This window comes from Pezoporus flaviventris, unplaced genomic scaffold (genome assembly GCF_033815535.1).
Source record: "Pezoporus flaviventris isolate CSIRO_AGI_PZ_B2104156 unplaced genomic scaffold, CSIRO_AGI_Pfla_v1 ptg000040l, whole genome shotgun sequence".
In the NCBI taxonomy this organism is placed as follows: Eukaryota; Metazoa; Chordata; class Aves; order Psittaciformes; family Psittacidae; genus Pezoporus; species Pezoporus flaviventris.
The window spans coordinates 11234041-11257117 of record NW_026892588.1 but is presented as its reverse complement, the minus strand read 5'-3'; the positions used below and the strand labels follow the sequence as shown (position 1 = coordinate 11257117).

Genomic DNA, 23077 nt, shown 5'->3' with positions numbered 1-23077 from the left:
ATCCCTCTCCCAGAGCTGGCAGGCTTTCTATAAATGGAGTCCCACCACATCAAAGGCAGAGGGTCAGGAAATTGGATCACTCCCCCCCCCGCTGTAAACAGGGGCAGCAGGCTACAGGTCTTACTTGGTGGAAGATCAACACAACATCAGAACCAGAAGAAAGGGAAGATAAAAGGCAAACAGCTCCTGCTAGAGACCTCTTTTCTGCTGACTGAAAGGCAGGAGAGTACAAGTCTAACCTGGCCTGCAGCAGGACATGGAGGAACCAGCAGAAAGCCCTTGCTCTCTGAGTAAATGAGCAAACATCCAACATGGCTAAACAAACGGTCAATGTCTGAAAGTGCTTTCCTAAGGCCAGGCAAAAGAACAGGTTAACAACCATTTCAACTCCTCCCTGCTGCACAGCAGAGTGCACTGTGATTTTGTTACACAGCTTACAGAAGTCATCACCACAGATGAATTTGAGAGGAATTTGAAAGTCAGTGAGAGGTACCTCAACAAGGATGACACAGAAGAAGGAAAAAGAAAAAAAGGCATCAGGCCTCTAAGTTTGTTAGTCCCATACCTATGAGTGCAGTAGCCAGGAACACTGAAGCAAACAGCTCTGTGGAAGAAGCCACACTTTGAAGCAATACTAGAAGACTGTTGTACCTCTTCTTAGTATCTTTAAATCCTAAACACTAGCTCTCCAAAGCCATCATATTCACAAAGAGCAATTTGTTCAATTCTTACTGCATTGGTGTGGTCTTCACAAGCCACAAAGAACTTGGTAATAAAAATGCCAGGACAGTTATTGGAAAAGCCTGGCCAGAAATCCAAGTGAAAAATGCCTAGTCCTCCTCCAAAAGCCAAAGTTGAAATCATACAAATTACACTGACCACAAACACCTGAAAACGGCCACAGGGTCTCTTCAGCAGCAAAGCACACAGTGCTTAGAAAAGAGCAGAGCAAACATACCAACTCTTGCAATTTCATCTAAGGTGAGACAATTGTGACTAATGGAACCAAACACGGTTCCAGGTGGTACTGGGTGAGAACACTGATGGAACTGTGAAATCAGCTGTGGTCTTAATTCATCTTAATCGAGACCAGTTTACAGAAACAAACAGGAGAAGGCTTAACTTTTAACCCAATCTATTTGTATTAGAGGCCACACACAAAGCTGTTTGGTTAATGACTTTGGCCCGTCTGTAAAAGTAGGGCTTGTAACCATGATGAAGTCTGTAAGAAAAAATAAACAAAACTCTGCTCAGAAAATAAGGTCTGTATGTAGAGTGATTCTGCAGAAATACCAGAGTGCAGCCCACACTTCAACTGCTTTAGCTTGTCACAGTTACCAGTAGTAACCTAAGCCAAAGAGAGGGCAAGCTCGGTTTGTCAGCCTCTGCAGTGTGAAGCAGGACGGAAATGCATCGTGCTTGCAGCAGGATTTCAGCAGCAGTCCCACTCCTGCCGGGAGGAAGCGGACATCTCAATGTCTCCTTCATTTTCTTCTCTGTGAAAAGCGCATCGTTGTTCACTAAGTGAAAAGCTCTTAATTCCATTTTCCGGTGCATAGGGTGGAAAATGTAAGTTTATATTAAAAATGTAAGGCCCTGCATTCAGGCTTTCCAGATTTAAACCAGAGACATTGAAAAAGAGATTTAGAGCAAAAACAAGAGAAAGAAAACACCAGTTGTTTTACATGCAAAATGTAATTAGCTGATGCAACTCACTTCAGCCAAAATCTAAGTGAGATTCAGGAAAGGGTTAGACATTTACATGGATAATGAGAATATCCAGATCAACAAGAAAGAACAAAGTTTGCAGAATACAATCTCATTTCTTAAAGCATAACCCAACCTCTGGAAGATGGATGTTGGAAAAAGCTCTTCAGGGCAGGCTGCCCCGTAATTTCCTCCTTAATTTTACTGCACCCTCTTTTGAAGCACTGTTGCATACAGGAAATTAGATTACATACAGGATCAAGTCTGGACTTGCAGTTTGCTATTTGGGGTTATAGAAGGGGAGATCTGTTAAGGAATTAATAGTGCACATTTCTCTCATCTTTAATAATGAGGCTGTTAAGCACATTGCTAGAAAGCTAATATCGTATCTCAGCATTATAGCTGCTGTGGAAGATAACTTGCAAGAAATTTAATGGTACAGAAAGTGGATGTAAGCCACAGTAAAGGGTGCAAGGTCAGTGAGGATATTCACTAGATGAGTTTGGTAACGCATAAACAAAAAAGCAACCAAAAGGAAATAAAATCAGTTTTGTACAGTCCACTGAGAAACTTCAGTAAATCACCAAGGGCTGCAAGTCAGCCTTCCAGACTAGGATTTGGTTCACTAGCATTTCAAAATTAAGAGACTTTTTGACACAGAGTAAGTCTAGGCAGCAGCACCATCAGCAGTGCTGAAAGCAACCAAGCTTTTTATTAGGTAGCTCTGAAAGCAGGAGTCATGGCACAACAGCCTTCCCTGTCCTCCTCTGGTAGCGCAAGTAAGCATCAGGTCTTGAGTTTGCTACATTCCTCTAAAGGTGAAACTTTTAATAAGCAATAGAGATAATTTTATGTCCACTGACATCAGGGCTGATCCCTGGAAGACCATGCATGCACTGAGAACATGCAGTTTACTAGAAACCTAGGTCCTAACATTTCTAATTGATGCCAGACTACATATCTTCTCTGGCAGCTTGTTCTTTTAGTCACTCATCAGCTGAGGGCATATTCTTGTCTTCATCATCAGCCGTATCTTTTATGCCTTGACGAGCAAATTCCTCAAATACCAGCTCTGCTTCACTGAAATGGAAAAAAAAAAGAAACCAAATCACAAAGTTACCAATTTTTTTTTTATACCAGGAGACTAAAGGCAACAGATAGGAGGAAGAAGAGAAACTTGGAGTAGGCTCTGGTAATGTTTCCTTTGTCTTCAAAGGGATTTAGATCACATTCCCACAGGCACCATCTTAATTAGTGGTATTCTAGCTAGCATGAAAAGCAGTTGATTGAGCAAGTCAGGACAGAAACTGAGAAGGTTTTCATCTGTACCAAATCACGTCAATTCCAGCTAAGTGTTTATCAGCTAGCCGAACAGTCTGCAGCCTGAAAGAGTCTTTGTCTAGATACAAAATGTGAAACCTTTCATCCTTATTCCTTCTGTAGTAAAATAGGGCACATGGTCAAGTGTATTGAGTTCCTGAAACTCAGATTTAGAGAACATCAGCTGACCACAAACACATTCCTCCCTCCAACTGTGAGGCAAAACCATGTTCTCTTAAACTAGTTTCACATGGTCAGTCATAGCAGTTCAACTGATCAGTAATTTGTCAAGACATAATAACTTTCTCACTTTGGAGTTAAGTGTACTCTGTGGACCCCATGGATTTTCAGACAGTTTCAAGGACTTTTCAAAGAGTCAATTCACAACCGCAGCTAGCTAAAAGAAACTTACCCATCCTTCCCTGCAGTCATCAGCATGCAGTACAGGAGGAAAAAAGATATACCAATTAGTTAGAATAATGGATGCTAAAACCAGTAAAAACTTATAAACTGACAAGCCAGAACAGTGACAAGCAGAAGGATTTGCAGCAGGACAAGGAGAACTCCAGGAAGTCTCAAAACGTGCATACGTGCACCTGATGGAGCAAAACCTGATCTCCCAAACAGGAAAGCAACATTGCCCAAGACATCAAAAGAGCTAGGAAACAAAGACAGATTTTCCCATTTATGCTTGCTAGTGATCACAGCTGAGAGACACACCTGTGCACACATTTCTACTCAGAGATGAGAGTGCATGCATGACCTGATGTTAATTTTAGTTGGTCTGTCACTGTAATGTAAGTAGTCAGCTGATACGAAGATGATGTTCAATAAACATAAAGGTATTAAAATCAAACAGAGGTCAGAATACAGGAAGGCCTAGGTGGTCTCTCATTAGATAGGTTACATGCTTGAGGCAATACCCCTGTTCATCTTTTCCTAAATATAATCCTAAAACCTTTGGCACATGCACTTCTTCAATGAGATCTTTGCTAACCACACCACAAGCAGGTAGCAAACTCTGCTTGCCAGCAGGATTCTTTGGAAGCTGTTTCAGCACAGCCTAAAATAAGCAGAGCAGCCTGTATTGCAGGGATGAAATAGGGGTGGGGATTTTTTTCTTCTTGTTCTCACAGTTACTTTAGCAAGTAACAGTCACTTCATTGGCTTACTTCTCATGAGCTGAAGTCATGGAGCAAGGTGCACCTAGTCTATCTTTCTACTGAAGCTGTCTGAGATTTGAGATGCTTCAGTGACTAGATAACTCACTACCTTGAGAATTCCCACCCACAATGGACACTGAAATCAAGGGCAAGAAGAGGTGACTGGCACTGCTGGAAAAGTCAGCATTAAAAGCATGCCAAATGGGGCCACTCTGGCCAAAATGCCTCAAAGGATGGATCCTGTAAAGACCTTCATGATGGTGCCCATCCAGACTCAGAAAGGATATTCTCCTCTACTCACAGAAGCCAAGATGAAGTCTGGAAAGTTTCAGGGCATGCATGCTTGACTGAAATGGATTTAAAAAATATTCATTCATATTTTAAAAAAATGAAATATTTAGAACTTTTAAAATTTCCAATATATAGAGCATCACTCTCATTTAAATTTTTCTCCAATTTCTATTCTTTAAATAGTCTGCTCTCTTTCCCCACTTTGAAGTACATTCATTACTATGGGAACAGTGACATCAGTGGTGTGGGTGAAGCTGAGATACCTACCAAAGCAGTTTGAAGCCAATTTTACAAAATGAGTATTGTTTCAGTTAGACATACACTTGTCTGTCAGATAAATTATTACTGAATCAGTACATGGGTAGCTGGGAGTAATGTTTATCATACACACCAGATGTATTCAAAGATGCACTACTTTACCTTCAGGCTGCTATACTACATCCCATGTGCTTGTTAAATAGCAACATTTGCAGCTTAGGCCCACTCCACATAGTTGTCTTGCTGTCCTGTGGCTTATTTAACATTGTAACAGACAAAAATTCTCAGGAGCCTGATAATGGAAAGACTTTCCTTTTTTAACTGCCATGCCAGCAGTTGTTTTAAGGGTTGGGATAGGAAGGTGCTGTGTTCAAGGAACAAGAAGGCTCCAGAATGGCATCATACTCTCTGCAGAGGGTTTTCTGTAAGCTTTTATTAGGCAGCCACAGAAATGATTCCGTATAAAGTTGTGGCATATGGTAATTTTCATTATAAGCTTGCTTTTAACCTCTCCTAACTTCAGGGCGGGGGGGGGGGGAAGGGAGTAAGCACTGTTATTTTTCAAGACATTCGAGCGCTTTAAAAATCCCCTAATTTCTCAAAGTTACAATACCAATATAGGGCAGGCATAACTTTACTATTAAAGGAACAAAGCATTTATGGGTTTCTTCAAACCAGCCCTTTCATTCAAGTTTAACAAGGAAGCAGATAAATGACTATTTGTTGAACGACAGCCAAAACAAAGGCCAGTATCCAAGACATAGGCCCACAAAATGTAAAACATCAGGAGAAGGGCAGGAAAACCCCAGACCAAAGAACTCACGCTGAGACCACAGCCTTGAGAAAAACCCAGCAGGAGCTTCTGGGCTAACTGCTGATTGGGAAAGGTCTTGGAAGCATGAAGAGACACAGCCCAGTTTGAATCTATCTTTAAAAGAAACAGATCTCTCTACATTTTTGTCAACAGGCGGAAAAGACAGACTTGCCAATGTGACAGGAGCTGCTTGCACTGAAAATAACCACCTGTGAAACACATGGGTACAAAAGCAGTTACAAAACCAGCGCACATGAAACATGCAAAATGCTGGCCTACAAGAAGACCAAGACAAGGAAGCTATAAATAAATATGGGAAAGGAAAGGTAGCAAGCCATTCCTTTTTTGTCTCCTCCAGGCACAGAGACCAAGCAAGCTGCAACAGCCACAGACTCTGAGAGACCTGCTTTTTACCGAGTGCTGAATGCTGCACGGCTCACTCACAGACAAATAAAAAGGGCAAAGTAATCTGCTGTGAAATAAAGCACACAGAAGTTCATCACACTAACCCCACTTTGACCCCCCCAAAATTAAACCATGTTCTTGAGAAGCTTCTCTTTTTGAGGTTGTCTACACTCAAACCAGCCCTACATGATTAAATATACTGATGCTACACATGTTTTAGTTATCTTTGCCATAAATCATCTTGGCTAGAGAAAGGAAAATTATATTGCTCCACCGCAAGGAATAAATCATAGTATGCAGTATCTTTTCATCCCAGTTTAGCTTTGACTCTATAAGATGGTTTGACTTCTTTCCTTTTTCCCAGCTGCGCCTTAAGATGAAGTGAAAGTCAAGTCAGCGGGGAATGCAATAGGCAAACTGGTTGCTACTGACTCATCCATAAAAACAAAAAGGAATGGAAAAAGAAGATAAGAAGTGATGGCAGAATTCCCTGTCCATGCACCCCTGTCTACACCCACTGCAGAGGCTGCAGAACAAGCCAACAAAGAAAAAGCCCATCTTTTGGGGGCTTTGAGAGCCTAAACACTGTTGAAGCTCCATCTCTGCAATCAAGTCTTGATTCGCTTGATTCCAAATTAGATGGTGTTTCGCTAATGAAACACATTTTATTTCTCAGAGTTTATGAGCTAAGGTGGTAGAATAAAAATTTAAACCCACAAACTCACAATTAGGAAGCGTGATTAGGCACAGTGCATGGAAAACTATAAAGCTAAAAGTAGTTTACATTTACCATCTTCAAATGGGAGGCTGTCTTATTCCCTATAATGAGCTCAGACACCACATTCCAACACAGTTTTCAAGTCAGCTGTGCAGGCTTCAGAGGAATTTGCTGTTGTGTTACAGTATCTTTTTTATGAGAAAACATTATTTCTGGAGGTAATCATTTGTAAGGCTTTCCCATGGGAGCTCCTGAAAGGCTGAAATTTTGTTTCTCATAACTGAAAAAAAAATACAAGTTTTCAGTTTACAAGAAACCTGAAATTTCAACCTGTGCAAAATACATGGAACCACAGCTGTCTTCTGACAGCTCCTAGAAGACTTTGATGTAGCAAACAATACATGGGTTATATTGTTTTGTATTCTCTTTGGTTAAGAGAATGGGTTGGGGGAAGCAATCTAAGAAATATCGCAGTTCATTTCCCTTGTAAAGTCTTCTACCCACATCATTTTGAGTGTCCTATATAAAGGAGTATATCAGCCATCCTCTGAAATTATGTTTTAACCGAAAAATTACTCCCATTTTCCTCATATTACAAATACTTATGCCAGAATGATCTGCCTGAAGCATAAGTAATAAAAAAGGGATGGTGGCACTGTTAACACCAAAAAAATGTCATGTAAAAAATTCACACCATTCTAAAAATATAAAATCTACAGTTGCCTAAGTCTTCGGATGATCCTTGTTTTAAGTTTTCAAGCTTTCATAGAATCATAGAATCAGCTCGATTGGAAAAGGCCTTTGAGATCATCAAGTCCAGCCTTTACCCCAGGACTGCTAAGGCCACCACTAAACCATATCAGTGGGGGCCTCATCTTCACAGTTTTGAACACTTCCAGGGACAGCAATTCCACCACTCCCCTGGGCAGCCTGTTCCTTTCCTCCATATTCATGAAAGCTCCTAAGCTGCCCACCCAGCACCTCTGCCATATGGGGCTCCCACTGACACTAAATGGCCCTCACCAGACACTGCTCCTGGGGCCACTAGTGCCACCCCTAGCCCCTCATCAAGTACCTGGCAGGGGGATTGCTGCAGGGAAGCGTGAGGGAAATGCTTCAGCATGTACAAGCTACCAGAAGAGACAGAAGACCCCTGCCAAAGCAGTTCTCCCAATGAGGCATCCATATGAGATCAAGTGTGCAGCTATCTCAGTGTTTTGCTGGCAGAGCTTTGCTGACCTGCACCATGAAAGGGAAACCCCCAGTGTGGGCACAGCTGTGCCAACAAAAGCATTTGCTTCACAGCAGCTTCTCCAGGGTGATCCAACCTTATTAGTCCTATGGACTAATCTTGAGGACCCAATTTCCACTTCACAGGACATTTGGGGGCAGGTCTGGGCTGTGTGCTGCTGTGGGGTGTTGTGTGCTAGTCCCCAGTGATGTGGCTGTCTCCTTTGCAGCCACAGCATAAAGGCGATAAGAGGAGAACAGATCTTGTGGATTTGTCCTGAAAGTGCTTCCCAGACTCATTGTGCTACTCTGATGGGGGGCATAACATGCATTCTCCTATGAGCATGTTCTGTCTCTGTGCTAGCAGGCCATGCTGGCACAGCTCACAGCAGGGCTTCTCCCAGCGAAAGTGAAAATATCCTAAAATGCAGTTCTTAGAAGAGTGAAGAAACTTAATTCTGCTCACTCAGGCAATTCCGTAATTAGCAAACACGGATTCCTAACCAGAGCAACCGAATGGAGAATGGATCACCAGTCTCTCCTCATCACTCCCACTTGATTCCTCCAACAATTTCATACAATAAGGACTCAAGTCCTTTCTAATGCTTCCAGTATAGAGCAAAGCACCTATCTCAGGATAGCTCTTCCTACAGGGCCCACCATTGTCCAATGGTTTCTTAGAAACAGCAGCTTTAGGTAAGGTTGGGCCCAAAGAGAAAATTAAAAGAAAGAAAAAGAAAAGTAACACAGAAGCAGCCATGGGGTTCTGTTTGAAGCCCATGTAACTCTGTCCAAATACAGAGGGCAGGACAAGAAGACCTATCTACAACAACCCCAAAACTGAAATGCTGGCATAGTGGGGTTTTTTTTGTTCAGTAGCTGCCTCAGATTCAGGATTCAGCTGCCTCAGGAGCTTCAGATTCAGTGCAGGCACCTTGCAGTTTCTGTATGTTCACCATTAGACAGCAGAGCCAGCCAGGGCCTGAGGAAGTGGGAGGAGAACACAGATGCTCAAGAAAGTTTTGGCATCTGATCTCAAGCCTCCACATGACTGGGGAAGGCTAGCTGCATACACTGCTTCAAAGTTCCTACTAACTGACCTGACTCTGAAGAGACATTCCTCCGAGATAACTACTGAACAGACACCATGGCCAAGGCCACATAAAGGTAATGGGAACTATAAAATCATGTACAGTTTTAGTACCTCTCAACTTTGCTTGAAAGTATTTTGCTTTTTACATTGCTCATGTCTTAAGTGTTTTCTGTGACAGCTTGTTTGCTATATTGGGATCTGTCTTGGAATTGCTGACAGCTTCATTCAGGACATTCTGCACAGCAGTCATGAGATTTAACTGCTTCCTCAAGCACTGCACTTTAAATTCTGATTCCACAGATGAAAGATAAAACCAGAACATGATCCCTTTCTACCTTCTCCCGTCTTAGCATCTGCCCTCCCTACTGATTTGTGCTTTGTGGTTGAAAGAACAACATATATACACACATGCAAATACATAGATATACATACAGAGCAGCCCCCATACTGGACTCTTGTAGACTCTAAAGGTTTCCTGTGGAACAAATCACTATAAGCCTTACAATGGTAAGATTTCATCTGAGTCTGCTAATGAAAAAAGACAAAAAACAAGAATAACTGACCTGCTGAGTTCTTTTCATCAGGCTTGTAGTGCATGAGACGAAATGGCAGCTCTGTGCCCACTTCACTTTGAGAAGAAGATAGAATGCATCAGATCCACAGCTCCATTCATGCCTGATTCAATCCCCTTCCCACCTCAGGCCAGCCCAAGCCCTGAACTCCAGCTTCACCAATTCTTCCATCTTTATCTAATCGTAAGTTTCTCCTCAAAAAGAGTTAAACTCTGATTTACCCACAAATATCCCAGATACAGCCACTTTAATAAACTGCATTTATCATGTACTTGCACGTACATAAAAGCAATGGTATTTCTGTAAGTGCTTCATTTTCACAGCTGAATGCACAGACTTCTATCAGCTGAACGTATAGTTATGTTTTTCAGGGAGGTGGGAAAGAGAATAGGTAAGAGGGTAAAAAAAAAAGACAAATTATCAACTATAACTGCATGGTCTGAAAGGGAAGATGACATTTACCTGGAGGTGAGGTCTCCCAGCATGCTACAGAAGAAAACAAGGAGAAAAACAGAAGCATATTTAGTACCTTTCCATTCTGGTGCTCTACCAAATGTTTTATTGGTAGACTATTAAAATCACCTTCCTCATATACTCTTCTCTACATGCTGCAAAGCACAACATGCAAATAAACTTGTTCTTAAAAAATGTAACTTTAACTTTTCATGTCCTTCCCATGAAGAACGTCTAAGTTTTGAACTCCTGACCAAGTTTTGGGCACGGCTCCTTTTCTGACAGCCAGAGGGCAAAGGCAATTGCAGGACTACAGGAGGCAGTCATTTTATCATGTTTTAGGCAAGTCATTGCCTCATTTTTATACCAGAAAGAAGGACAGATGAATGAAATACAAATGTAAACAGTGACAAGCATCACAGAGTTGTTGTCCTGGTCTTCTTTGGCACTCTATGCTGGGAACTATTTCATGTTAGTAACATGAGCTTCTCCCAGAAAGCTGGGTCAGTACAGAACACTGGTATTTATGACTCACAGTATTTAGGACTTGCAGGCAGATGTCTCTACCTCTGCTCTGGAAGAATAAGAATGACAACATAAAGCCTCACATGAACTGCAAATGAGAGATTTGTACTTCAGCTGAAAAGTCATCTGGTATCTAAGGAAGTTAATCCAACCCCTCTTGCTCAAGACAAGTCCTTTGGATAGGCCAAAATTGATTACTGGTAAATTTCTGCTTTAGAGGATCCTCATGTCTTATAGCTGTGCCCTTTCTCTTGGGGTACACTGTCCTGCCCTCTCCCCACTTGTCAATGAAGTACACACACTCCCCTCTTAAATCTATGCAGAAGCAAAAAGTTTGATACTCTTACCCTGGAACAGTGAGCTTCACTTTAACCTTGTAGGAAACCAGAATCCCCATCACTGTCTTGTCTATTCCATCCTTAATACTACCAGAGAAAACAGAGCAGTGTCAGGTGGCAACAGTGCAACATAGCAACAATGTACAGCTGGAGTGAGAACTAGGTGAACATCCTATTCTCCTAAAAGTGATAAAGCAGACACGGCTCAGGGACAGCTAATACCTCTCCAGATCTGTGGTCACTAGTTAACCTAAATGAATATGATAGAGTAAGTAATGCAACTTAGATGTACCCATCTGAACACACATTTACAGCTACAAACTCCTGATAGAAGTGTCTGCTCCATCGTCCCCTTTTCTTTATAACCCTCCATTTAAAACTCTACTCACATAGTACTAGAAGCCAAATTGGTATCCTCATCCTTTAGCCTTCCATCCAGAGCTATTTCCCGTGTCTCCCGGTTATTTGCTAGCAATGGCAGAAGTGTCAGTGTCTTGGTCAGACTGCTGTTTGGCTGCACCTTTTCTCTGAAAATAAGAAGCAGGTGAGAGGAGAAAAGTGATACACTCAGAATTGTGTTGCACACCCAACCAAAACAGATTACAAAGCCATCCAGAAGGAGTGGGATTTATCTGTCCAAATTCCAAATTGTCTACAATGCAGATGTCTACATCTAAGCTAGTAAAAAAATTCCCTAATCACAGAGGAACAAGCAGTTGTAAAAAATGATCCATTTCACATTAAGGAAGACTTCTAAAGCGGGTCTAAACTATGCTGCAGACCTCCAAATTTGGACAAAATGTATCCTAGTTGAGAAGACCAATTCTCAGTGAAAAACATGTCCCTGAGCTATAGAGCAGAAGACCAGAAAAGTGGAAGTGCCTGGTGTGTCTAACCCTCCTCACAAAGTGAAGTTCAATGCTGCACTGTGCAGTACAAAAGAGCAGGTGGCTCCCCACAATGCCAACAGGCTCATGGTTTTAATGGGCTTTCTAAGGCCAGAAGAAAGCAAATGAAATGGTGTGGAAGAAACTAACCTCAAGCTAGATCATCCATGACTTACACCCAAACAGCAACACCTTTCAGAAAAATGTTGCATCTCTATTTAATACAGCTTTCAAGCAATGGGGAGCCTTCCACAGCCCCTGCCAAGCTTTTCTAGTAGGTAATTACTCTTCAAACCTCTTCTGCAAACTCCCCATTCTCTGAATAAAGGTGCAGGGTCCCTGCTGGTTATGTGCAAAGGAGGCCAGCTGCCTGCATCCAGACAGTACAGGTGGTGTGGGACATACACACAAAGAAAGATGAGAGGAGAGAGCATTATAATAGTAGGCAACTGCCAGACTACAGCTAGGGGTACCTCCCATTACTGAGGAAGAGGGTAATTAAAAGGGTGTGAAGGAGCAAGAAGGGATAAGCAGAGCATTTACTCACTGTGCTTCCTCAGAAGCTACCACTTTTGTATAGAAATCACTGGAGTACAAAACCACATTGGCAACCTGCTCCACTGAGTGAGAAAGAGGACAATCAGTTTTGCATAAGCATCAGAAACAACACAGCTGCTCCCCTAAGTCTTGGAATGGAAGAAAGTATGGGGAAAACAGGAAAACTCATCCATTTGGAGCCTGAAGGGACCACCAGGTCAGACAGCCTGGCCTGGATAGAGACCAACAGCTCAGAAATGGACAAAGTCTACCTTCCTATCTTCCCTGAGAGGCACTCAGTCTTGATTTAGAGAAGACAAAGTCCACAACCTACAGTTTCCCTTGGGAGCCTACTCTTTCCATTATAAAGATCTTCCTCTTTCTTCTCTAAGCACATCTGCTTTCATCTCTGGTCACTAGTATCTCTTGTGTATCTATAGCCCACACGTTTGCATTCAGGAAACACCATCACCAGGCAGACTGCAGTCAAGAGCCTGTGATAATAAATAGCTTATATTCTCCAATCAAACACAAAAACCCTGAAACAATGGTGAGGAGAAAATATGGGGACCAACGAGGTCTTTCTAAATCTGACAGAGGTGTGTCAGCCTAAAACATTTGGCAATCACTAGACAGTACATCCAAGACCAGCTCTGAACTGGCTTTCACTGCTGTAGAGTTCTGTAAAAACCTCAGCAATGTTGCTCCCTCCCTGACTTCTCTTTCTCATACTTTGTGTCACAGACTGTCTTCCACAGGTCCGAGTGCAATGGGGTTTGTGGAATGAAAACATGCAGTGCCACAAGTAAAACACAGGCACAGGAGAATTCTCTGAACCTCAGCCCCTGCCCACAGCTTCCTCAGGAGAGGTTACACCATCACTGGCAGAGCAGCCTTTCTCACTTTGCCAGGTATTTCTGAAACCCCAAGCAAACTTGTATGCAACCTAAGGCACAATCACACTTAGCAGGAGCATCACATTGACAGGAGAGCCCTTCCCACTGGCCTCCCAAAAGGCAGCTTTTCCCTCACAGCATCTGACCTGTCCTAGAGGCATATGTCCTTGTACTAGAGGGGACATACTGGTGCCTGAAATTAAGCCAGTATGTAAGGAGTAACCATGAGTCAGGCAAAAAGCTGTAGTGTATCACTTGTTGAACAGCAAAGAAACAGAAACACGGTGGAGGGACAAATTCCTGACTTGTCCCATACTGCCTGCTTAAGCTGTTGCAAGCACTGGTTTCCTCTCAGTCCTTTCATCATTCAGTGTTCTTGCCCTCAAAGAGCCCCAAGCAACAGTAAAAAAATACCCTGGACTTGGATCTTCTTCACTGTTTTCTCTGTGCTGTTATTGATCATGACAGTGACTGGAATGGGCTCGCCATGGTAATACACCTGGAAGAAATGTGATGCTCAGATATCCAGCCAGAAGGCTTCTCCTAAGCCCTAAACCCCTCTAGTCATCCCAGATTAAATGTCCTCACAGAAGCCAGAAGACAAAATGCACAGAAACCCTTCCCAATGATTCATGACCCTTCAATGATATATTTAGCCTCAAATGTGTCTGGTCTCAGGCTCTCTTAACAGTAGCTACTGACAGAAAATACATCAGAGCCCTTAAGTGGTGGGACAAGTCAATTTCAGCTGAGACCATTCGAGTAACACAAGAAGTAGCTACTACAGGCAGCAAAATGCATATTGGCATGCCAATACTATGATGTCCACAGCCCAGAGCAAATTCCTCACCTCTTTACTGAGACAAGCTTTCAAGTGCAATGGCTTTTTGGACATGAAGAACTGCCAGGTGGTCTCTGCACAAGGTTGAGGTCCTGGCTGTTCTGGAGCATATTGCACCTTACGGATCAGCAGACGTGCAGAGTTCCTGGGAAGCAGCAGAGGAAAATGAGGTGGTACTTTGTGCTTGGCAGAGGTAGGAGTTCTGCATTCACACATGCTAACACCCAAGAAGTCCAATGACACGTGGGGTAAAGCTGAACAAGCAAACAAGGTGCACTACTGGACCAACAACCCATCCCCTTTAAGAAGGGCGAAGTTGAAGACACACAGGTTCTGTTACCTCTTATGAATTCTCTCTTCCAGATTCTCTGTTGAGAAAGCTTTCACCTCAAAGTCCACCCCACAGGTCTGCCAGATAGAGAGAGGGCAGCTGTGAAATCAGTGTCAGAAGCCAACAACATCTGCAGATGTTTAAATATCTTTCTGTACACCAGAAATTCTTAGACTCCTGCCAACTGCAAATTCTTCCAGCCTCCTACCATTGAAATAGAGACCCCTGCCAAGCCGTATGGCAGCATCCACCTGTTCCATGCTGCTTCTAGTAAATGAAGCTTAATTCCCAATCTTTGCCAGATAATATCCTTACTCCTAAAAGGTTTTCTGTGAGAGCAGTGCTGTAGTGGTTACAGCATGGTATGGGTTATGAGACTGACCAGCATACAAGGCTCTCCAGTCCACCCCGGGTTTCTGAACTGAATTTCTCAGTTGGCTTTATAATGCCAATCACCTGACTCAGGTCAATCTTCATCTTTCCCAGTGTCTAAGATTTATGGGTTTATACCACCATGGGACATCTGTGATTCCCAGATAACCCTCTACAGAGCAATATAGAAATTTTTGCTGGAATATCATCCCTTAACAAAACCCACAACTTATCCTTGGATTCTGCTGGATTCTACAACCTGTATTCACCTTGCCCAGCTGTTAGCCTAGCTCTGCTGTTCAGAGAAGCACCCTGCTAAGCGGAAAAGGTCTATTTTAAATGGTGTCAGAAATCTTGCAGAACATCTCATTATGACTTTTACTCCAGGGTTTTTGTTTTGTTCAAACACATGTAAAGGCCAGTCCTCTGCATTTGTTTTAATTCTGAAGTAAGACTTAACACATGCTATTTATAGAGAACTAGGAGATTTTAGGCACTCTGTCTGCTTTTGTCTCATGTAGCCTGACAGCTGCAATCATTTTATGTGCAGTCAACCTCCAAAGCATGTGGTACCCTTAAGGAAACTACAAGCTTTGCAGATTCAGTAGTCTTGCTATTAGACTAGATTCCCTTTCTTATTCGGAGAACTTCAGCTCCATGACACTCACTTGCAGCTCTTAAGTCAGGTTCTTGACATTTTTGGCATAGCACAGTAAAACCCATTATCACCTCAATTTTTTTTCAAGCTAGCCAAATGAATTCACATCAATTTTTTCCATCTGACTTTCCTCAACCATGTTAAGCAGAAGTGTCCCATTGGTCTCACCTTATCAACATCATGAGGTGCAGGCTGCAGACAGACTGAACAAGGCAGGTAATCTGGAAACTGTGGGAGGAAGAAGAGAAAAATACCCCAAAGCAATATTACACAGTTAATTACTGTAGTTAACATATCGCTCAGAAAAGATACAAAGCAATCCTGAAGACAACAGGTCCCTCACTGTAATCACAGAATCAACGAGGTTGGAAAAGTTCTTTAAGATCAAGTCCAACTGTTCCTCAGCACTGTCAAGGACACCAGTAAACCACATCACTGAGGGCCTCATCTACACTGTTTTTGAACACTTCCAGGGATGATGATTCCACCACTGCCCTGGGCAGCCTGTTCCAATGGTTGAATTTCTGTGAAGGAATTTTTCCCAGTATCCAGTCTAAACCTCCCCTGGTGCAGCTTGAGACCGTCACCTTGTGTCCTATTGCTTGTTATCTGGGAGAAGAGACTGACCCCCACCTCCCTACAACCTCCTTTCAGACAGTTGTAGAGAGCAATAAGGTCCCTCCAAAGCCTTGTCTTCCCAGACTAAAGCACCGCAGTACCCTCAGCCGTTCCTCCTAATACTTGTGCACAACTTTTTGAACTTCTGGCTAGGATAGGGGCCTTAATATACTAGGCCTTATCTTGCCTTGTAGGAACACATTCCTCTCTTCCAGAAATACTTCAATAGCAAAAAAAACGGGCAGGGGTCAAAAGAGAAAAAAGTTCAAAAAGCAGCTGGTCTAAAAATCAAACAGAGCCCTAGAAGCAGAGTCTGGAGTAGAAGCTACCACATCTGCCTCCTCATCCAAGATACTCAATACACCTCACAGCAGTGGTACTCACTGTTCATGTAGGCTTGAAGCTTGAGTAAAGAGCGTCCATGTCAGAAACACAATTAAGGCCATGAAAACCAGCCAGCCACCAGCCAGTATTCATTTGCTCCTGGCCTGGGCAGGGCCAGCAACTTCTGACATTGACTGGGAAGGCTGCAGAGTAACTCATGGGGACTGAGTGCTAACACCCTGTTAGAGACTCCAGCAGTTTGAAGATCACTACTTGTACATTAGTTGTTAATAACATTGCAGTGGGTAACAACTAGGCAGAATTGTTCAAGGACTTGTTTGTTGCTGCATCAGAGCATCTGTTTTTCAAACCTGGGCCTTCCTAGGTAATGCTAAGGCAGACGTGTCACTGACAGTACTGGAAGCATATCCTATCAGAATAAGAGTTTGGCAACGAGCTGTTATTTTTGAAACATCTGGTAAAGAGCTTTTCATCCACTTGTTTGATCCATAAAGTTTTTAAAGAGAAAAAATTTAGCACTTCTGTGAGCAGTGAGGCAATGGTAGAATGTATTCCAACCCTGATAGCCAGTGCGTATTTCCTTCTCTTTTCAAGAAAATGACTTTTTCACATAGTTAGGATCTTCTTGCACTTTACCACTTAGGACAGCAAGAAAACAAAAATGGTAGATTGCCTGTAACTCAATATTGGAACATTGCATAATATGAATTCACTGTTAATCCCCGTCTTCTCTCCATCACCAAGTCTCGGCAGCCTGATAATAACAGGTAAGGAGAGGAGGGTCAGAGGCTCCTATAAGATACTTACTGTAAAGAAAAAGGGATAAGCATTTTTCCCCAGCTTCTTTAGCAGAGATTCCTGCAAGTGGGAAAGAGTCTCTGGCTTGTCAACAGGTGGGTACACTTGGACCCTAGAGAAGTATAGGTCCCGTCGGAAAGTGAGGCCAATCACATCAATGTCTTCCTGGCCATACCGGAAAGCACAAGTCAGGGACACATACACTGGAAAGAAGGACATGATGGGTAAATCATGCTGCAAGCTAACAATGCAGCCAGCACAGGATGCAAACTCTTCCTCCACTACACAGCCAGGGAAATCCATTTTGACAGTGTTACATAACCTAGCCAGTACTTATACCACCTGTAAGAAAACACATTACACTAAGTAAAAAGCCCATTCACAGGGAGGAAAGTTACATTTGTACCCTTAAAACAATAAAAATAAGAGATTCTATCTCAGCATCTCACTTCAAAAGAGGACTGACAATCTCTGAAACATACAGCGCATAAAACCTCAAACCTTTTTTCTCCTTGAGAAGTGTAGGATCCACCAACACAACACCATCTGAAAGAAAGGAAAAAAATAACAAACATTATCAGAGGATAACCAGGGTTCAGAGAGCAGGAAGGGCAGCACATATCCTTGTGGACTTACCTACAGGCTCCACACTCCCTATGTTGTCAACAAAGTCCCGCTTTCCCAGGTAGATAGTCAGCTGTAGGGAGATACGAGACCATGGTTGAACCACAAATTGTTGATGGTTGTGCGTCTGTGTGTCACACAGATAGACACACAACACACAGCGATAAATCTTGTAGAGATCAGAATAATTCTATTTTAAATGGATTTTCTTTTCCAGCAAACATGCAATTCACACCAGGCAATAGAACTATTTACATGCTTCAGGACATCAGAATTGAAGACCAGATGTAGACAAACTCTCAAGAGTACAACATTAATTCTTGTACACAGGACAAGAAACTATAAAGATTTTTGGCGCCATCAGGCTGGAAAGACACTGAATTACCTTTGTTTGTTGTTAAACATCTATCAGCAGGAGTACAACCCAGGAGTAGAGAGAGGCGAGTTGCCTTCCTGTTGTATTATGAGAAGCTTGGCCTATACACTCTGTTTACATCATCTTCTCAAACTTAGCACTAAATATAGTTCATGGTCCTTCTTCAGAAAGTAATGAAGGAGACAGGAAATAACTTTCTAATAAGTCTTTACTTGTCTGACTACAAGGAAAACTCATACCTATATAAACCCATAGTCACGGTACTTACAGCTTTGTCACGGGTGCTTTTTCTGAAGATAACTTGTTTTTGAGAACCAGCATTCTTCCCATTTGTCTTTTGAGACTCGGGGCAGCTCATGATCAAAGATGGGTATGTGACTGTGGGTGAATGAAGATTTGCTGCCCCAAAATGCCCTGGGAAAGATGTCAGAAGAAAACAGGTGGATGAGACAAAAGCTGAATTATACTTGGTGGGTAAAGCACTCTATGCTCCCATGCATAGTTTACCAAAGACTCCTCTCAATAGGTACTCACACACAGCACAGAAGGTTGATTTCTTCTTATTCTAGCAGTTCCTCATTAAATAAACCCCGTAACAACTATTTAAAAACAGCTCTTCGGAAATACTACAAAAGACCAAAAACTCCTTCTAATTTGTATTTAAAAAGTAATAGACTAATAGAAAAAACTGGAGCGGAAGGGTTAGCTTGGCCTTTGCTGAGAGTTTTGTAGTAAGTTTGTGAAGAAATCTATGAGAGTACAGATAAAGGTAATCTGATCAACACAAGGTACTTTGATTTTCAAAAGTTTCCTCAAGATTTGTCATCAGAGCCTCTAAGTGGTCATAAGAAGGAAGGACATTTCACTTGTTAACAATCAGATAAAATACAGGAAATAACAAATATCAGTGCTTAAGGGTTTTGGCTGCTTTAAGGTGTGTGGGGGAGTGGTTGTTTGGCTTTGTTTTGGTGGTTTTTTACCACTACAAGTATTCAACAGTGCAATGTCATCTGTCCTGGGACAGCATATCCTTGACTGAATGGAAAGAAGCCTAGATAAGGGGTGAAAAGTCTGCCCACAGACACAAAGCTATTCTGGATTCCCCAAAATTAAGCTATGTTAAGCTGGAAGAGCCCTTCATGATGCAGATGGAATAGGTGATGAAATCCTGTACATTCTATAATGGTAAGTGAAAAGTATTGCACTCAAGGAATATACAACTATAGTCTGACACGTGCAGTTACACTTGGTATCACGTCAAGAGTGTGTCTTGATATAAGGAGAATAGTTATTAGGAAATAAATCAAGAACACAAGAGAATGCCATCTATACCGTTTCAGAGCTCCTTACATACCCACATCTTGGATACAGAATTTTCAGTCTAAGACTTAAAAGGTGGCATGTATTAATAAGCAGTCAAACTAAACTCAAAACAAGAACTTAACTCACTCATCCTGCTGCATTTTACTAAATCAGAACTAAATGCAACTGGTTACTTGCAGGGTAACACTGAACTCAAATCAGAACAGTCTTCTGGAATGTAACAGTCCAGCTATGGGTCCAGAAAGGTAACAATTATATCCAGGGGTAGGATACAGCTTGTATCCAAGGAAAAAAAACAGGTGGAATACAATTCTTCAGGGAAAGGGAAATCACCAACATGAATGGATTCACAGAGTTAGATGTGTTCACAGGCAAAAAAAAGGCTTTTGGCAGATAGTGGACAGACAGGACAACCCATGTGCAACCTTAACCCCCTGACTCTGAAGCTGAGGAGCAGCATCAGGAAAGGACGATGCTACACGTGCCCTGTTCGTACGATTCTGCCCATTGGACCTGTGTGAATTACCGTACTGTGTTAGAGACTGTTGGTCTGACAGTGTGTGACTGTCCTTCCAGTCTGCTTCCATACTATTTTTCTTCTTGTTTTCCCATTTAAAAACTGTTTCAAAAGTAGAAATAATTTCTAGGTCTTATTTACATGCAACAAACTGTAGAAAAGAAAACATTTCCCTTCTTGGAAAGCTAGGGGAAAAAAGAAAAGTAAGGTTTAAGAATTAAGGACAGACTTAACACACGTTTAAGAATTTCTATCAACTACAGGTAAGTTATCCAACTCCAGAATAGTATTTGCTGCTGAACAGACACCCTATTCACGCTGTAGACCCAAATAAACAAACCAGCAAATAAAATCAAATACCTTGCTGCGTTTCAAATGCCACAGGAGCTGCCACAGGACAAAGACGTGAACTCCTAACTACTGGAGAAAGATGGATTTTCCACACAGCTGTGTCCTATTCTTCTTCACATCTACCTGAGAGAATCACTAACCTCTTCTCAAACAAGGAAGACAATTTGTAGGGGATTTGAAAGCACGTCCCTCATTGCGTCCCATCCAGGATTTCAAGAATTAATCCCCCACCAAAAGCAAATATTGCACCTGGGCTAAGATTCAACTAGAAAGTGGTTAAGTCAGCAACATGAAGCATTACCTAAGGAAGCTCAGATTATTAATGAAGAGGTCTCCAATGTCAAACTCACATCTGCAAAGACTACAGACTTAACATAGAACAGGATGGTTACTGAAAGCAGCTTTATTCTAAAGCTCTTTCTCTATCTTCTTTCTAAGGTTGTAAGCCATCCAGCCTGATAAACTGAACAAAGAAGAGCCATTTATGAAAAAAGGGAGCTCATAAAGCACCAAACCAAGTCTCTATAAATAGATGCCATTATGAAAGACTACCAAACATTGAGAACAATGTGTTATTCTCGTAACGACTATGCTATTTATTATTGCTCCACCAGCATCCCACTGGCATACTGATGCAAAACAGTATATTGCTAGCTAGTACACCTCCCCTCCTTAATTGACTTACGGAGTGAGGCACAACACCCAAGATCTAAGACACATGAACAAAGATTTCAGTCAATTTAGCTTTTCTGTTGATGAATGTCTAAGCATAGCTTCCACACCCCACCCCCCCCCCCCCCCCCGAATTTGGTCTTGACATTATGCACAACAGTATGTGTAATTTTTGGCTTACAAGCTGCATAAACAGCTGCAGCTTTCCTCTGGGCTGCATCTGTTACTTTGATTAGAAGGATCACATGATATCCCGCCCACTTGCCAGCTTGAACAGCACCCTCCATCTCAGGCAATCCTGCTGCCACAAATCAAGCTTGCTTTTCTTGCAAACAACCACCAACATTTGCGAATATAGTGGCCTGGGTACACAAGTTATCGCAACAAAATGAACACAGAACCAGTGTTCATCAGTTCTTTCAGTGTTTTCCAAATTCCAGCAAAATTTTATTAACTGGAGGTGGATTATTTGGAAAGCTTAATCACTAGTCTGCCTAATCATCTGGCACAGATAAGCCAGACAGCCCTAAACCATGGAAACTCACATGTGCCTGTGCTGCAGAAGAAAAGCCAGATCCTGGTTGCACAAAGTAGGGAAGAGACCCTGTAAGTTAACCCACAAAAATCAACACATTTGTTCAGTTATGCAATGCAAAAGCAAAAGAGAGAAGCTGGTTTTGTTAAGCTTGTGCTGCTGCCACTACAGGATTACTAGTCATTCAGGACAGGAATGAGCATTCCTGTTGTACCTGCTACTCCTCTGAGGGCCTGGGAGATGCGGGTAAATGCACCACTGCAAACATCTTCAGGGCAGCTTGGAAGCAGCTCTGCCGTAACACATGTTCCTAATGCACCCTGATGTCTGGAGAAAGTGCCCAGCCCCCGAACCACCTGAAGGGCAGCTGCACCTTTAGCAGAGAAACACTGCAACAGCCACCTCTGCACAGCAGGTACATCGATTCCTCCTGTTCGCTCTGCAGGCTGAAGCGGAAAAAGGAGTCACAGAAGTAAATAAACTATAGGGGAAAAAAATGGTTACCAGAATTTCCTACATACCTTGGTCCTACGGAATTTTAATCTAAAATGCTTAAGGTCTTAGCTAGCTAACCCTTATCCTTGAGTTTTACTAACCTACTACGTAACAGCATCAGCAGGCAAAACAAAGCCCTTGTGTAAGACCTGCACCCATGCTGTAGAAAACCACAAATGTAGCAGCCTGAGTTATAAACATCCTAAACCCATTCTGATCCTCCCCAGTACAGCCTGCAGTTTTTATTATGTTAATCTCCAATAATCTTTCATCATGCTGACTTGTCATTTAGTGATCTGCTTTCCTGCAGTAACCAAGGTCACCTGGACTCTTGGTAGGTGCCTTTTCAGGACCTTCTGCCACAGCAATAGGCAGAACAGAAAATAACTTGTCTTTAGAAATGCTTCAGAATGCCAAAGTGAATCTTTCCATTGTTGCTACAGTTCTCACTTCCAAGAGCTGGACAGAAGGCTACTTTTCTTACGGAAACAGGAGGGTGGTTAGTGACGGCTCTTAGTTATGTATGAATTTGTATGTTGAACAGCTGAAGCCTTTGTTTCGTTACTCTGAAGTAGGAACAAGAGCATTATCTTCAACAAGGGTTTCTGTGTTTTCTAAAGAAACGTGCAACTCCTATTCCTGGCTTAGAAACTTCAAAGGTAGCAGTCAAAGTGCCACAGCAGAAAAAGCCTTCTATTTTCAGTGGTGTCCGAAACACAGATACCAATTTCCTCAATTCAGTATTTTATCCAAAACAGCCAAGAACACATCAACCTTCCAAGGATAGAGGCATTTGTTCAACATGTTAAAACTACATTCAGTCTCAAGGCAGCATTCCCAAGACAGGGTTAGAACAGGTGTATCTGCAGGATGGCTAGCTTCAATCTAAGAGCATTATCTTCTTTCCTGCTCTATGCCAAATCCCACAATGCAGCTGAACACAAATCCACAACTCATCAGGAAAACAGCACAGGAGAACGCATTTCAGGATCCCATCTTCATTCAGAAGAATGA

The 23077-nt window shown here is 42.3% G+C and overlaps 1 protein-coding gene across 2 annotated transcripts; it reads right to left on the bottom strand.

Moving 5' to 3' along the window:
- Positions 1-209: 209 nt before the first annotated feature.
- Positions 210-21133, bottom strand: SAG (S-antigen visual arrestin). 2 transcript variants are annotated; one of them, XM_061465340.1, is made up of 15 exons: positions 20371-21133; positions 18439-18584; positions 17807-17867; positions 17672-17716; positions 17180-17373; positions 15578-15637; positions 14389-14456; positions 14058-14193; positions 13622-13706; positions 12322-12394; positions 11277-11414; positions 10897-10974; positions 10034-10057; positions 9563-9627; positions 210-2787 (listed from the first exon to the last, which is right to left on the bottom strand). In XM_061465340.1, the coding sequence occupies exons 2-15, from the start codon at positions 18526-18528 to the stop codon at positions 2744-2746; spliced, it is 1161 nt and encodes a 386-aa protein (XP_061321324.1). In that variant the 5' UTR covers positions 18529-18584; positions 20371-21133; the 3' UTR covers positions 210-2743. The 2 variants fall into 2 exon arrangements, with proteins under 2 accessions (XP_061321324.1, XP_061321325.1); XM_061465341.1 differs by lacking the exon at positions 20371-21133 and adding an exon at positions 3440-3449 and having other exon boundaries at positions 18439-19976.
- Positions 21134-23077: the final 1944 nt, after the last annotated feature.

Bases quoted from the DNA above. Each gene is read 5' to 3' on its own strand.
- SAG (XM_061465341.1), bottom strand. From the start codon at position 18,528: ATGAGCTGCCCCGAGTCTCAAAAGACAAATGGGAAGAATGCTGGTTCT. The intron at 15,638-17,179 runs GTAAGTATCTTA...TTCCTCCCACAG, and splicing joins CTTATCCCTTTTTCTTTACA to TTTCCAGATTACCTGCCTTG. The intron at 13,707-14,057 runs GTGAGGAATTTG...CATTTCTTCCAG, and splicing joins AAGCTTGTCTCAGTAAAGAG to GTGTATTACCATGGCGAGCC.